Raw genomic sequence first — 14,954 nt, 5'->3', positions numbered from 1 at the left:
TTAAAAGGGCCCAAGATTACACATTGCAACAGGAGTGTGGAAGCTCTGGCCAATTAGACGTATTCCCTACCATTCCTTTCAACCCCATTCAGCATTCCCAATGGTAAGATATGGAAGGATTTAGAATTCAAAACATTTGGAAGGCAAGAAGCTCCCCTTCCCAGGTCTACAGGATACAGGGATCCTAAAGATCCTAAACTAATCTACAAACATAGATTACAACTGCAATAGCTGGTCAACCCAACTCAGTCAATGCATTGAGTTGGGTTAATCAACATGAAAAGTGCAGCCAATGTTTCTTCCCATTAGCAGACTTTACAAGAACCTTTGTTAAGAAGCAATTTTATATATATTTTAATTGCATTTTAATTGTTCTGAATTTTTATTGTACAGTATTTTAAATGTACAGTGGGTAGTGTGGGCAGCATATTAAATAAATAAATAGACAGACAGACAGACAGACAGACAGACAGACAGACAGACAGACAGACAGACAGACAGACAGATAGATAGATAGATAGATAGATAGATAGATAGATAGATAGATAGATAGATAGATAGATAGATAGATAGATAGATAGATAGATAGATAGATAGATAGATAGATAGATAGATAGATAGATAGATAAAACTTTCTACTGCAGGAAAATTCATTCTCATTTTGCTATACTAGCAGCCCATACACCAGTCTTTACAAGCACTCCCTTCCTTCCTCCCACTCCCCTGTTCTATTTCTCTGCATGCAAGCTTTTTAATTCTGCAGTCTCATCTCTGAGGTAGTAGTGTTCCCACCTAACTAATGCCTGGCTTCTTAAGCTGCCTCTTAAGAATCTGGCTCAGCTTTCCTAGATGAAGCTTCTGAATAATTGGGGAAATGACTCACCCAAGTTGAAGGTGTAGGCCTGAAAAGCCTGTGGGATCCCTGCAACAGGGAGACAATAACCAAAAAGTGTTGGAAATCACAACAGCAATGCTGTGGTGAGTAAGACATTAAGGGAGGTGGGCAGCAAATGGCAGAGAGATAGCCAGATGGGATTCGCTCATCATAGAATCATGAAATCGGAAGAGGCCTAAAAGGCCATTGAGTCCAACCCCCTGCTCAAGGCAGGATTACAAATCAAAGGATATCTGTCAGGGGGTTGTCTAAATTTCTCTTGAATGCCCTCAGTGTTGGAGCGCTCACCACCTCTCGAGGTAATTGGTTCCACCGTCTTACTGCTCTAACAGTTAGGAACCGAAATCTGGCTTCCTGCAACTTCAGCCCATTGTTGTGTGTCCTGCACTGTGGGGGATGATTGAAAACAGATCCTGCCCTTCTTCTGTATGTCAGCCATTCAAGTATCTCTCCTATCTTGTCCAATGTTTTGCTCCCTAAAAGACTACTCATTTAATATGTAGATTGCTGCCCTGAGGGATTACTTCCTGCTTCACTGCAGATGGTATCTTGCCCTCTCTTTACATGGCTGCTCAGATACCCTTGTAGAAGCCAGCTTTAGGGCCTTCAGTAAACAAGTCTAGGTATTCTCCTTTTCTCCTACTGCCTCCACCTGGATGGGTTTCCTAAAACAGTAAGCATTCAGATTAGTTACCTCTGTTTCTTAGCTGTTGCATTCTGCTAGTATAAACACTAAATATTCTCATAGTAAGGACTACAGTCATATCGTTAAGAATGGTATCTAGGCGGTTGCAAGGAACTACTCTGTTTTGTGTATATAGGGCAAATGATTCTCAGTTTTTAATAGGTGATACTGGAAGAGAAATGTGATTTTGACACTGATTGATTCCTCCTATAGTTCCTCTTAGCCATCCCTCTAAGTAAACCACAAACCATTAGATCCCTCAAGGCCAGAAAACAGTGTATTATATCTAATAGACAGCAGTGATCTTTATTATTCTGTGAGATGGCTTTTTTAAAAAAATGATTTAGTGGAATATTACAAAGCAGTATTTTTGTAGCAAAGTATGTACTGCTATCAAGTACTGCTTAGCTTCTCTACAAGTCCACCGTACTGTATATAATAAAAGCTTCCCTCTTGTGCTTTACACTTCCAACGCACATTTGACACCTCTGTATAGTCTTTGACAGTTTTTTTTTCCAGTCATATACCACCTATATAACTTCTTATATATGTTCTCCTTAAAATTTATCGATGTTGTGAGCTTTATATTACTTTTCCATATTTACTACTAATGATCAATATCAATATTACGTCCTATATTTTGTGCCACCTAATCATACATTAGGTGGCACATTAAAAGGGACGTGGTGGCGCTGCGGGCTAAAACGCAGAAGCCTGTGCTGCAGCGTCAGAAGACCAGCAGTCGTAAGATCGAATCCCCGTGACGGAGTGAGCGCCTGTCACTTGTCCCAGCTCCCGCCAACCTAGCAGTTCGAAAGCATGCAAGTAGATAAATAGGGACCACCTCAGTGGGAAGGTAACAGCGTTCCGTATCTAAGTCGCACTGGCCATGTGACCACGGAAGATTGTCTTCGGACAAAACACTGACTCTATGGCTTGGAAATGGGGATGAACACCGCCCCCTAGAGTCGAACACGGCTGGACAAAAATTGTCAAGAGGAACCTTTACCTTTACCCAATCATACATTATTTTACAATCTCATCTTGCATTTTAGATTCGAGCAGATAATCAACCATTTTCTTAATTACCTTCTCATTTGAGCAACGTGACCACGGAAACTGTCTTTGGACAAACACTGGCTCTATGGCTTGGAAAGGGGGATGAGCACCACTCCCTAGAGTCAGACAGGACTTGATTAAATGTCAAGGGGAACCTTTACCTAGGCCTATTTGAATTAATCAAATGTATGGAGAAGTTTACTCAATAGATCCCATTGAATCAGTGAGCCTAATCTACTGAAATTTACTGCACAAAGCAACAGGATTTTGGCCAATGAGGGATAACATCACTATTGTTTAGGTTTAAGTATAACTAGTTTTCTTAGTTTTAGAGTTACAAGGGTTGTGGGACCATCACATAGGTGGGTTTTGAACCACAGTCTGGTGATGGTTTTAGCATTCTGGTGTTTTTTTTAAAAAATAAATAGCAAGAAACTAAACTATTACTTCTTTAAAAACAATAATAATGTACTTTACCCCAAGGTTTCACAAGTACAGCTCTAACTAGTCAGTTTTTGAAAGTAACTTTCTGTCTTCTACCCATTTGGTGGGAAATCCCTATTCCTTGAACCATCATTTCAAGGCTGGGATGATTGTTCACCAGCTTGTTTCGCCAATGTCACTTGTGTCATTTGAAACAAGAAATGCAGTCAAAGTTAATCTTGTATTTGTGCACGTAAACAAATGCTAGAGCTACCTGGAAAGGGAGAAGCAGATCAGCTGATAGGAAGACTGCTGACCAAGAGTGTTCGAAGGACACAAATCACAGTGCTGCACCATTGGACAGCATTTTAAAGAAGCAAAGCAAAAGCAAAGAGTCACTTGGGGTGAAGGGAAAACACCACCAGTCCCAAGTACTGTATCTGCCACATTTAGTGATCGCTACTGGTGGTGAAAACTATGAGGACAGGCCAAAGAATGTGGATATAGCACACACAATTCTCCTTTTGAACATTAAAATCACCAGTGGAAGGCCATTTGGGATTCTCAACCAGCATCCAAAAAGACATGCATAATCAGGTTTGGACTATGTTCATTTCCTCTAACCCATCATGACTAGGGAAAACAGATTTTCCTTGAGGGCTACCAATTCTACTGAAGAATTGTGGACAAACAACTGTAAAGCCAAGTATCACAATCCTCTACCCAAGACCAGTGAATCCCAACAGTAAGCACCAGTCAGGGTGCGCAAAAGTCCAATTTTGCTGGAATGACCTGCCAGAAAAAGAATGGCTGAAATCCTATTCTGTATGTGATGTCCTATGTAAGGCTGATGACACAATCAGCCACAGTGATTTTTCAGAACTAAAACATTTTTGCCATCAGCTTTATGCTGCATTAATATAGGCAACAGGATTTCATCCAATATCTGTTTTCCTTTAAAATAGGTATTGGGGGCTCCTTCTTAATTTACAAGTGCAATCATGCTGAAACCAATAGTTTTCATTCATTCATTCATTCATTCATTCATTCATTCATTCATTCATTCATTCATTCATTCATTCATTCATTCAACTTTTATACCACCCATCTGGCTGCAAGGCCACTTTGGGCGGTTTACAACATACTAAATGCCCTCACAAGTGAAGCTTTCCTTTTCGTTCCTGCCTCTTGCAGTCCCTTATGACGCTTCTTGTAAAACATCTCTAGAGGGTTCAGAGTCACTACCCAACTCTTTGAGTTGTATCTTAGAGCAGTGTATCAGAAATGAATAACTGCATGAAATACTGGTGGAGGAATGTTGCACTGCTCATGCATGGACGGTGCCCAATTCTGGGCAGTTCCTCCTTTCCACTGTAGCCCTGAAGATACAGCAGTCATCCCCCGTCCTGCTAAAGAGGCCGTGTGGTGAATGCAGATGCTACAAGGAGCTGGAAGGGAAGATTTGTTTCACATAGTTCTCTTCCTCTAATATAGGACGGAATTTCACCCTTTCTTTTCTAAGATCTCCATTCCCCTCCCCCGATACAGGAATCCTGAATCCATACCTGTAACCAGGTTCTTTCATTTTCTTAAAAAAAAAAATCTAACCACAGAGAAATACAGGAGGAGGCAGACTCTTGCTCTTCCCTTAGCAGACCTTGCCATTTTCAGGCACTAGAGCCTACTATCACAAGGCAGGTAAGACTCAGACAAGGCAAAAGCTCCACCGAGAAAGTCACAGATATCCTTATTCCCTTTTGAAATAATGACTCGAATGCCCAACCCAACATTACCTTTTCTGCTTCTTCTCGGCTCATGGCGAGGGCGAGCTGGAGTTGGAGCTCTTCTTCACCCGTTGTCTGTGGTCTGGCCTGTTCCAGATCAGAACTGAACTGAGGGGATGAGGAAGAGGCTGAAGGACAAAGCAGAAAGGAGTGAGGCTGGCAAAGTGAATGGGACTCAGCTGGCGTCTCTTGAACATCGCCTGGCACGTTCTTAAGAGAGTAGGAGTGGAAGGACCCACTGTACCCAGCTTAAAGTAAAATGCTATGCAAAAACATTTTCTCTCCTCTGGCTCTTTCCTTCACCCTCTCTATGGAAACTCACTCCTCCTCTCTCTTCCTACCTGGTGCTCCTTTCCCCCCCCCCCTTTCTGCTATCCTTTTCTTTCTTCCTCCCCCACTTCCTCTTTTCTCCACCCTCCAACTTCGCCAGTCATTAGGAAGACAAATCCTTCATCCCATGGGTCTGAACTGATCACTTTAAAAAAGCCTAGGTAACAGGGTATTTATTTATTTATTTATTTATTTATTTATTTATTTATTTATTTATTTAAAAGGATAGCAGAAAGGGGGGGGAAGGAGCACCAGGTAGGAAGAGAGAGGAGGAGTGAGTTTCCATAGAGAGGGTAAAGGAAAGAGCCAGAGGAGAGAAAATGTTTTTGCATAGCATTTTACTTCGATAACTCCTGTTCTTTTATGTTTCCCAAGAAATATCCTTAAATCTGACAAAAAAAGAGCATTAAGTGTGTTGCTGAGGCTCAATAAAGTACATTAATTTGGCTAAGTTAATGGATGAACAATAAGAAAAGAACAAATGTGTGGGGCCCAGAGGTTTGACACTTCTTCCCAACAGAAGTCTCTCTTTGCCATTGTCATCATTATTATCTCCTCAGTCTTGTCATATGGCATGTCTGCTTTATGGAACTGCAATGCAATCCTGTATATGTTTAACAATGAGGATGAGGATGTGCCATCAAGTCAGTTCTGGCTTATGGTGACCCTTTCTGGGGTTTTCTAGGTAGAGAACACCCATAAGTGGTTTACCCATCTTCAGGGGGTGCCATGGGACTGTGCAGTTTGCCCAAGACCACACAGGCTGGCTGTTCTCCCTGGAGGCACAGTGAGGAAACGCAAGCAAATCCCAATAGCATGTCAGTGTGCACAAGCAAACCTCAATTGCAGGTGAATATACATACAATCACAACATCAAAAGTGCAATCCCAATGCTTCTGTAAAGCCTCATTTAACCTCACCATGGAGGAAATGTGAATAGATGGTGATTATACTGCATCACACTGGTTTTAAAGTAATCTCCCTTGCTCAGGGAAACCTCACTGAATGTACCCATAGTGAAAGGAAGGAAAATTAAAGAAGAACTGAGTATGAATGTTTGAGACATAACTGCAGCTGCCAGCAGAAATTCTAAGGAATGGAATCCTCCAAGCTAAACATGGCCTGCCTGATTTGTGATCACATCAGCACTGGCTCTAATTCACTCTCCCAAATGGCTTATTTACATATTGGGAAAACAGGTGGGAAAAAAGAGAGGCAGAAATATGCGAGATTAAGGGTTGATCTATACTTTTAAAGGAGAGGACACATCATTGTGGCTGCTTCTTCAACTGCAGCTTGTCATGCACAGAGATGCCAGTTGCCCCAATTATGTTGCCAGACATAACCCATGCAAAGAAAGTGAACATGCTCTTCAGCCTAATCATGGCACATGTAATTCAGAGGCAGAAGCAGATGTGTTATGAAGTGGGCTCAAAGACCACTTCACAATTTACTACCATCTTAAAACAAAGGTACTTTTTTTTTGCAGAAGTTAGTATGATACCCATATGGAAATTATAATGTGTGACAGCTGCACAGGTATAATGTATGTGCTCTGAGGGCCTGGAATGAATCACCAGTTGCCAATGGTGATTGGCAACATGGCACCTTTTATGTGTGTTGAACATATCTAAACAAATGTAACTCAGCCTAAATCCAGTTGCGAGAGCCAACTAGAGTAGACTCACTGACTCAATGGGAATGTGGTAAGTCAACTCTTAGATGAATTTCATTCCATTGATTTAATGGGTCTACACGTATTGGCAATACACTAGATTTAGGCCATTGTGTGTGCAGTCGTCTTCTGTGTTGAATATGACTTCTCTCTCATAGGAGTGCCTTAAAATTAATAATGTAATGTGGTTATGGAGAAAAATCATATAAAATTAGTACACAACTAGTTCTAGTGATCATGGGGTGGCAGACAGTGAAGAAAGAAAAGGCTCCTACATGTGTCACAGCTCATAGTTTCTTTCCATTGACCCCCCCTTGCACATTCCTCCCAACTACCAACATTAGTTTGGTCCTGCCAATGTTTGTTCCTTAGTCTCAGTGAGAGTAACATGATAAATCATCTCCCACACATACAAAGACCACCAGCATGTTCTGAAAATTCTTAAATGTAACCCATTTACATTGCATATTGATTCCACCCAATAGTCCATGGTGTTGACAAACAACTCAGCCCCCAGGAAACCCGGAATATTCACAAATGATACTAGATGTTCATTCAGACACCCACTGGCAAAAATACTGGCTAGAAATACAGCTACATGTCTTGAAACATCAGGGAACAGGCAACTTGCCCATGCTGGGCTACTCTACTCACAATTGAAGGAGGATGGGGAACCCCTTGACCTGCTGTAGTCATCTCCATACTGTGATGCTCGCCGTCCATAGGAAATCTGCTGGCTGTTGCTGCTGCTGATACCCATGCCCTCAAGGGACATCCGCTCTTTGGTTTTCAAAGCATAGGCTCTCTCCTGCTTCAGCCTCTCCTCATCTTTCAGCAAGCTCATAACCTGCTTCACCTTTTCTCGTACATTAATACCCTGGTCCTTGCCATCACGGTCTATGTACTGGAACTCTTTTAAGGTCTGGATGGTGTACAGGTTTTCCCGGCACTGATGAGCCACTTTCTCTGAGCCTGTTTTGATGAGGTAGTCCAGAAGAGTCAGAGCCTTGTAGACATGGCGCCAGTTCTTGCCATTGTCGTTAAGCCGCCTCCAGATCATGCCCATGACTTCTGCAAATGCCACTGTGTTGAAGGTCAGGTCTGCAATCTCAGACATTAAGGAGCTTGGTGGCCCCCATGGGTCATTAGAGGTGGCCTCACGCACCTTGATTTCTGCCTCAGAATAATTATGTACGATGTTTTTTACCTGTCGACGTAATGCAGACGTAGTCATGGCTGCACCTCGGAGAAAGAACTCACTTAGCAGAAGGAAATAAATGTAGCAAAAATAAAAACCCAGTTTGATCAGTTGAAAGGTGTTAATTCTTCCGCTGGTATATTGTCCTAGAAAACAAGTCAATATATTAGGTCTGTTGACCATTTTAGACTGTCATTTTTTAAACCTGTATCCAGTTAGTCAAAATAGGTCAGATTTCTCTCCCTCAGCTTCCTCCTTTCCAGGATTGTTTCTCTAGTATCTAGAGGAATGATAAGATAAGTGATAAGATACTTCTAACCAGCCACCTTAATTCACTGCAGACCTTGGTTATGTTGATGGTGGAGAACCTACGGTCCTCTAGATGCTGACAAACTGCTATTTCAACCATCCCTCACCACTGGCCAGTCTGGCTGGGCCTCTGCCTCTCTCTCTCTCTCTCATTGTATTTGTAATTTGCCATAAATAAATGAGGATTGACGGGAAGGGGATAGTGACCTTCTGGCTCTATTGATAAATACTGGGAAAAACTGCCTCAGCTGCAGTCCAGCACAGAGTACAGTACTTCTAACCTAATTCCCATAGAAAGGGAGAGATCCCAAAATCAATAGGAAATCTGCACAAACTTTATCTTGATCTAAGTGACAAGGAATTATCTATCCTTGCTTCTGACTCAGCAATACTGAGAGATGTACTGAGTAGCAATACTGAACGTTTTCACAAGAGACTTCTTGCCCACTCAACCATATGTGCACACCGGTCTTGATTCATTTTAGATGTTCTGTGCATGACAGCAAGAGCTGCCAGGTTGGCCACCTGGAAATTATTGTTTTCTCTTCAGAGATGCTGACAATGCTTTGGGCCTGAGGCACTATGCTTGAGAGAGGTTTCATCCTTACTAGACAAAGTTTTATTCTTTCTGATATGGAAGGGATTATTAGAGAAGCTTAAGTCAAATTTTGGCTGAGAGCAATGAGGACAGGATCTAAAACTTCTGTCTAATTAAACTAATCTCTGTGCATTTATTTTATGCTTGTGGATTCTATTTACAACATTTGATTAATTTGGCTTTTATCTGAACGAATTCTGTGGTGAGGTCTATGGACAGGATCAATAAAGCTACCCATCTTCTTAAAAGTCCAAAACAGATTTGGGGCAGCAGTCTGTCTCAGCATTGTCCATAAGTTTTTGAAAGGCAGACCGGGAGAACCACAAGGTCTGAGGCAGTCCATGAGGAGATGGTCCTTTGGTGGGTTGTTTCCTCTAGGACTTGACAGCTGTTCTCCATGGCAACAGTGCTTCAAGGAGTTTAGAAACCCTCTTAGATTCTCACAGTGTCTCAGAGCAATGGCCAGTTCTGGCATTATGGCTAAGGTGCAGCTGTCCTGATGCAATTTGACATGTTACTGCCATCAAGTAAATCTTCCCAGGTCCACTAACAGAGGTCAACATTCAGGGCACAAGGTCAGAATGCTATTTTTCACAAGTGGGGGCCAAGCTAAGCATGGGTAGTGGGTTTTGTTGGTATTTGCACCTGCCCAAAGATCCTAGGTGCTGGAGCTGGCCCTGATAGCAAGACATACAGGCACTCAAGCTTTATAGCTATACCATGTTTGCATGCTGCCTCTGCCCTGAGTGTCACCTCATCAATCTCCTTCCCTCCTCCTCATCTCATAAGAGTGTGAGATTCTTTCCTCCCTCAGCTGTTGCAGTATGTTGCTTGGGTCCTGCCTCTGAGGGAGCATATCTCCAGATTGCCATCCTGGCAGCTCTAATAGTGGAGAAAGGAAAACAAGCTCACAGCTCGCTACTGCCATGCTCCACTGCATAGAGAGGACCTACATAACACAACACTATCTGTAGATGTCAGTGGGGCCAGCTGACATTGAGCATTCCTCAGATTCCTGATCCTAAATGGGTTTATGGGCCAATGGCTCCACTACTGCAGGTCTGTGGTTTGCAAAGTGTGATAAGAGGGAACCCTGAATTTCCTGTAAATCTGTCCAGGAGCTCCTTAATGACAAGATGAGAAAAAATGGGCAGACATCCCCAGGAACCAACCGCCCAGCCCCTGCCAACCTTTTCCTTCAATATGCAACCGCAAGAGAGTAGTGGGTGTGCTTGTGAAACTACATTCTCAGTTTAACACAAGGTGGGCAATCTAGGACATGGCCCAAGCCCCTCAACAATGTACCAAGGTTCCTTAGGAGTGAAAAGGACAAAGCAATTCCCCTTGAAATGATAACGACTGGGGGGGGGCAGAACCTCAACGATTTGAGCTGCAGGATATATTAAGGTGATTTTTAGATATAATCTTACCTTATATCAGCTCATTAGCCCGACTAAACAGCTGGCCCATATTTCAACTGATTTGTTCTTAAGAAGTGTTATTCTATACACTTTTTTTCAAATATGACAAAAGTTACTTATTTGGACTACACACTCTACAATATCCCAGCCATGCTGATTGGGCTGTTTTGGAAATAAATTTTAATTATTTAATTAAAGCTTATCTGAAACAGGTCAAGCCATTTTCATGTGCTATAATAATACTGTATGTCCAATCTGACCTCAGGAAACTTTTCTCCCATATTCCAAGTATGGCAGCTAATTAAACCTCTCCGCCAGGAAGCAAATCCTGTCAGTTGAGTTCATCATCATTTGTATGAAAATATGTCACATAAAGCATCTTCACTATTTGAAGCCACTGGCAATGGTGCAGCTAAAAAATATTGTAAATAAATAAATAAATAAATAAATTTGGATATTGAACAAATGAGTGTGTTTATTGTGAAACCTAGTTTTTGGCAGTTTATATTTTGTTGCTTATAAATCTGTTTTTAATAATGCTTTTAGCTAACATTTTTAATATAATGTTATTAATTTTTCTTTATATTCGCCTAATTTGCTGTTTTTAGCTTTTAATATTGTGTTTTTAATGATGTAAGACACCTGGGACCTTTAAAGGCAGGGTAATTTTTTTTTAAAATGAATACATGTCATAATAAGGGATGTCATGTAAGCTTCAGTAAAGTCACCTTAACTTTTCCAGTAGCCTTTGAAATTCTACCATCAAAATAAAAATTGGAGGAAATATCAAGGGTTTTTTTAAGTCTGTCAAGAAAACCAAGCCTCTCAGAGTGGTCGCATAGACCAGATGGGTGGGTTACAAATCAAATCAAATCAAATCAAATCAAATCAATCAATCAATCAATCAATCAATCAATCAATCAATCAATCAATCAATCAATCAATCAATCAAATAAAAAGATTTAATGAATTTATTTTCAGTTGCTTCTCAATAAATCCAAGCCAGCTACTGAGGACAAATAGATGTCAGCTGCTGTCAGTTTGTTTACCTCATCACTTGCAACACGAGTCTTCCTGGAATTCAGATGCTTCATTTTCATGATGCCATCTCTACCATCTCATATCACTCAGAATTAAGCTTCTACTTACAAATTTTCATTTTCCTCATGACTGAAAATAGGTGGCCATGGAAGTGCACACCCAGGAAGTATGTGTGACTCCCCATACCAGCAAAATGAGTCACATATCCTAAGACTCTATTGGGCCACTCTACCTTTTGCAGCAGCCCTGGCTGGGCCATTTACCTCCTTCATTGAAGGAAGGCATGAGACATCCTTCCCCACCTGGTGAGTAGCATCATTTATTGTGAGTCAGGAAGAGAAAATCTGGAAACTGCATGCATGTACGGCTTGCAGAGTTTCTTTCAAGATACTTCCCTGTATTGATTGCAGTACACAATCCAGCCCAGTTACTGTTTTTAGATTCTGGTTGAGCTACACACCAAGAAAATGACTGCAGCCAAGCACAGCAATGTTTGGAAGGGGAGGGGGTGAAGAGACTATACATTTTTATGGTTAGCTAAAAATGAAGGCATTGGATAAGAGATTGTGGCCATCTGCACATGAACCAAATGGGCTGATCAGTACTAGATTATTCAGACAGAGTCCCCTTCTCATGGCATATGCTAATACGCCTGGACCAGCATTGTGGCCACTGCAGAACAGAAGCTGTGATAACTCATGATTAGTCAGCATATGAGATTGTCAAAAATTGCAGGGAGAATGAACACTGGAAATTGCCTCACACTATTTGCCCACTTCTAGCCCAGTATTATGGATTGCAATGTTGGGGAACATGCAGCCTTCCACATACAGGACTAAGCAATGTTGAGGGAGACTACAATTCCCATATTCTGACACAGGGATTCTGGGAGATTAACTTTAAAAATTACCTTTGGTAAGCTTTGTTCAGATACGGTTGGACTTGACCTTCCACCAACCCTCACCTTTCCCTATTCTGGCTAAGACTAATGAAACTCAGCATCTATCAGCCTTTGGCAGATCACATGCTTTCTGCCCTTGTTTTACTTTTGACAGCCTGCAGAAATCCAGAGGTCTTACTCTGGCCTTGTCTGAAGGTAGATACATCTGAATACAGAGTGTGTGTCCCAGCAGTAAGCCCCCTTCCCTGTTTGTGCAGCCATAAGAACAGTATGCGTGCCTGTGTGCACACACACACGCTGACGCACAAAAGACAGTGTGAAGTCCTGAGTAGAATTCAAAAGGCCAAAAGGAGGTTGTAAATGATTCATGGGATCACAGCGAGCATCATGGGGTAATCAATGAGGAAAGAGAAATTAGCTACCGAAATACAAATCATAGTGGCCACCAGAGAGAAGGAAACAAAGGAAAGAGAGAAGGAAACCTGGTTTCAAGCTGCTTCAGACTAACACAGGTACCTCTTCCAAATCTTCAGAATCGGAGAATCTACGGGCAGCAGAGATGCCAGCAGAGGGAGAAAGGCACAGACTGAAGAGAACACAATCCCATGGGAACAACTTTGGGTGGGCAGAGTAGCATTTCGTCTAAGGCAGCAAAACGCATGCCAGTCAGATCCAGAGATCAGCATTCTCCTTCTGGCCTCTACAAGGTTACAGATAAAAGTTCCACCTTCCAAAAAGGACTCCGCCTCCTCCTCCTCCTCTGACAAACACTACACAACTGCTGGTGGAAAAGTCCCTTGCATGTAAGCCTTGGGTCAGGACATTCTGCTTGAGCAAACACTCTCTGTGCTAGAGAACTCCAGGCACAGGGCAGCGCTGAGTTCAATAAAGCTATGGACTAGTGCACGTGTTTTAAGAAATATCCCAGATACGCATCTTCATTATAATACATGAAAAAAATCAAATCTGCTCAATGCCGAATGGCAGGGCCTCCTGTGTTATGCCTCACCAGGGCTAGTGGCCAAAATTGTTTTGGGCTGGCACAGGTCGAGGCACAGTGCTAGAAGAAAACGTGGGTAGTCACAATCTCTTCCTGTGTCCCTGGGCATGTGCAGAGTGCCTTTCCTTCCCACTTTTGCCCAGACCTATCTAAGACTGTTCTCATGGCACAGAATATCACTGTCAAGGCCAGCAATAGCCTTGGCATTTCTCATTTCGGCCTGGGGGAAGGGGAGGTCGGAAAGGAGAGACAAGAGTGTTTGCGCCTGGAGCGTTGCCAACAGTGGTTAAAAGCAGTAAGTTGTATCGAACGCAAATATCCCCAGGAACACAAAGATAGGGAAACAGAAACCCGTGTGGTAGATAAGACAGCAGCGCCAGGCAGCCACATATGAAATTACTGCAGTGACCTTGAATAAAAGAACTGTCAGGTGAAGGAGGGCAGGCCGGAGAAGAGGCAGTGGCCCAGAGCTGCCAAGAGACTCTTGTGTGGTTAGGGCATATTCCAAGGGGGGGGGGGGAGCCACAAGGCTAGTCTGGGTCCAACAAGGCAGCCACTTCTTTACTGTGTCACCTGCTGTTTCCTAGGCTACTCGCTACAACAAACTTGGGAAAGGATAAGTGTTGCATTTTTCCCCCTGAATAGGACAGGTGGGTTGTACTCCAAGCACTCTGTGTGTGTGTGTGTGAGAGAGAGTGTGTGTGTGCGCGCGCGCGCGTGTACCTCACCCCAATAATTTAGAATAAGCCTTCCCTGCCCCCAATCTTCATTTGGACCCTGGGCTGCCTATGCTGTGAGGACTTGCTTAGACCAGATCATTTTCTGGGGTGGGGTGGGGTTTGTGCCCATAACCCCTTACTGTACGTTATGAGATGCCTCCTATGGTTTGGTACCCTACTCTTCCCAGAGCAACACTTACTCCAAAACTGCACAGCCTCCAGTGCAGATATATTGTGCCATGGGGGACATGACTGGCAAAAGGATGGTCAAACACAAGACAGGAGGAGAAGAAGAAAGGGGCCTCTACCCACCTCTGTCCCTTATTAACTATGTCTCTTCATTTCTGTCCTTTCTTGTTTCTTCACTAGGCGGGGGAGGAGGAGAAGGTACAAACCCTGGGGCAGGTATTTTTGGGGAGGGTTGCACCACTTAGCACCAGACACCTTGTCAGCTCTCCACAATAGAGGGGGGAAGAAGCTAGCCAGGCCATTGATCTCTAAGAAAGAGATGGAGCAGCCAATGTGGGGTCATCAGGAATGCCCTTAACTCCCTTAGCTCCCTGTATCAGAGCTTTGCAGACAAAGCAGGAGAGGCTCATGCTGTTGATTTCAAATAGTATCTTCCTAAAGCTTCCCCTTGACCTGCACTTGACATTTGGATTTCTAGCCTTTGTGCCCTGGGTCAAGTTTCTGGCAGGAGTTTCCTTGCCTAGAACAGAGCTGAAGGAGATGCTCTTAATTGGAAGAACCCTTCCTTATTTTATCCCTTTTCACCTGTCCCTTGTTTTATCCCTGCCTCCTATTTTATAAAACAGTACAGAGCTATTCCTCCAGCGCATTTCAGAGAAGAGAAGGAATGAAAACCATTTCCTCCTTCTACCTCCCCGCCACGAAGGCTCCTACCACAATCACCACC

The 14,954-nt window shown here is 42.8% G+C and overlaps 1 protein-coding gene across 15 annotated transcripts in view; it reads right to left on the bottom strand.

The window, feature by feature from the left end:
* Positions 1 to 14,954, bottom strand: part of EPN3 (epsin 3) — a 43,432-nt gene that overhangs the window by 26,722 nt on the left and 1,756 nt on the right. For 8 of the 15 annotated variants that reach the window (XM_020815153.3, XM_078386086.1, XM_020815162.3 and 5 more), the window contains exons 2-3: positions 7,506 to 8,195; positions 4,856 to 4,974 (exon numbers count right to left, since the gene is read on the bottom strand). In XM_020815153.3, coding sequence (XP_020670812.3) covers positions 4,856 to 4,974; positions 7,506 to 8,085 — 699 coding nt within the window. In that variant the 5' untranslated portion in view covers positions 8,086 to 8,195. Of the gene's footprint in view, positions 1 to 4,855; positions 4,975 to 7,505; positions 8,348 to 14,954 lie in introns of those variants that run through there. The other 7 variants (XM_072990615.2, XM_072990616.2, XM_078386085.1 and 4 more) reach the window with 3 other exon arrangements.

This window comes from Pogona vitticeps, chromosome 2, assembly GCF_051106095.1.
Source record: "Pogona vitticeps strain Pit_001003342236 chromosome 2, PviZW2.1, whole genome shotgun sequence".
Taxonomy (NCBI): Eukaryota; Metazoa; Chordata; class Lepidosauria; order Squamata; family Agamidae; genus Pogona; species Pogona vitticeps.
The sequence above is the reverse complement of the archived record's forward strand: the minus strand, read 5'-3'. Positions and strand labels throughout refer to the sequence as shown.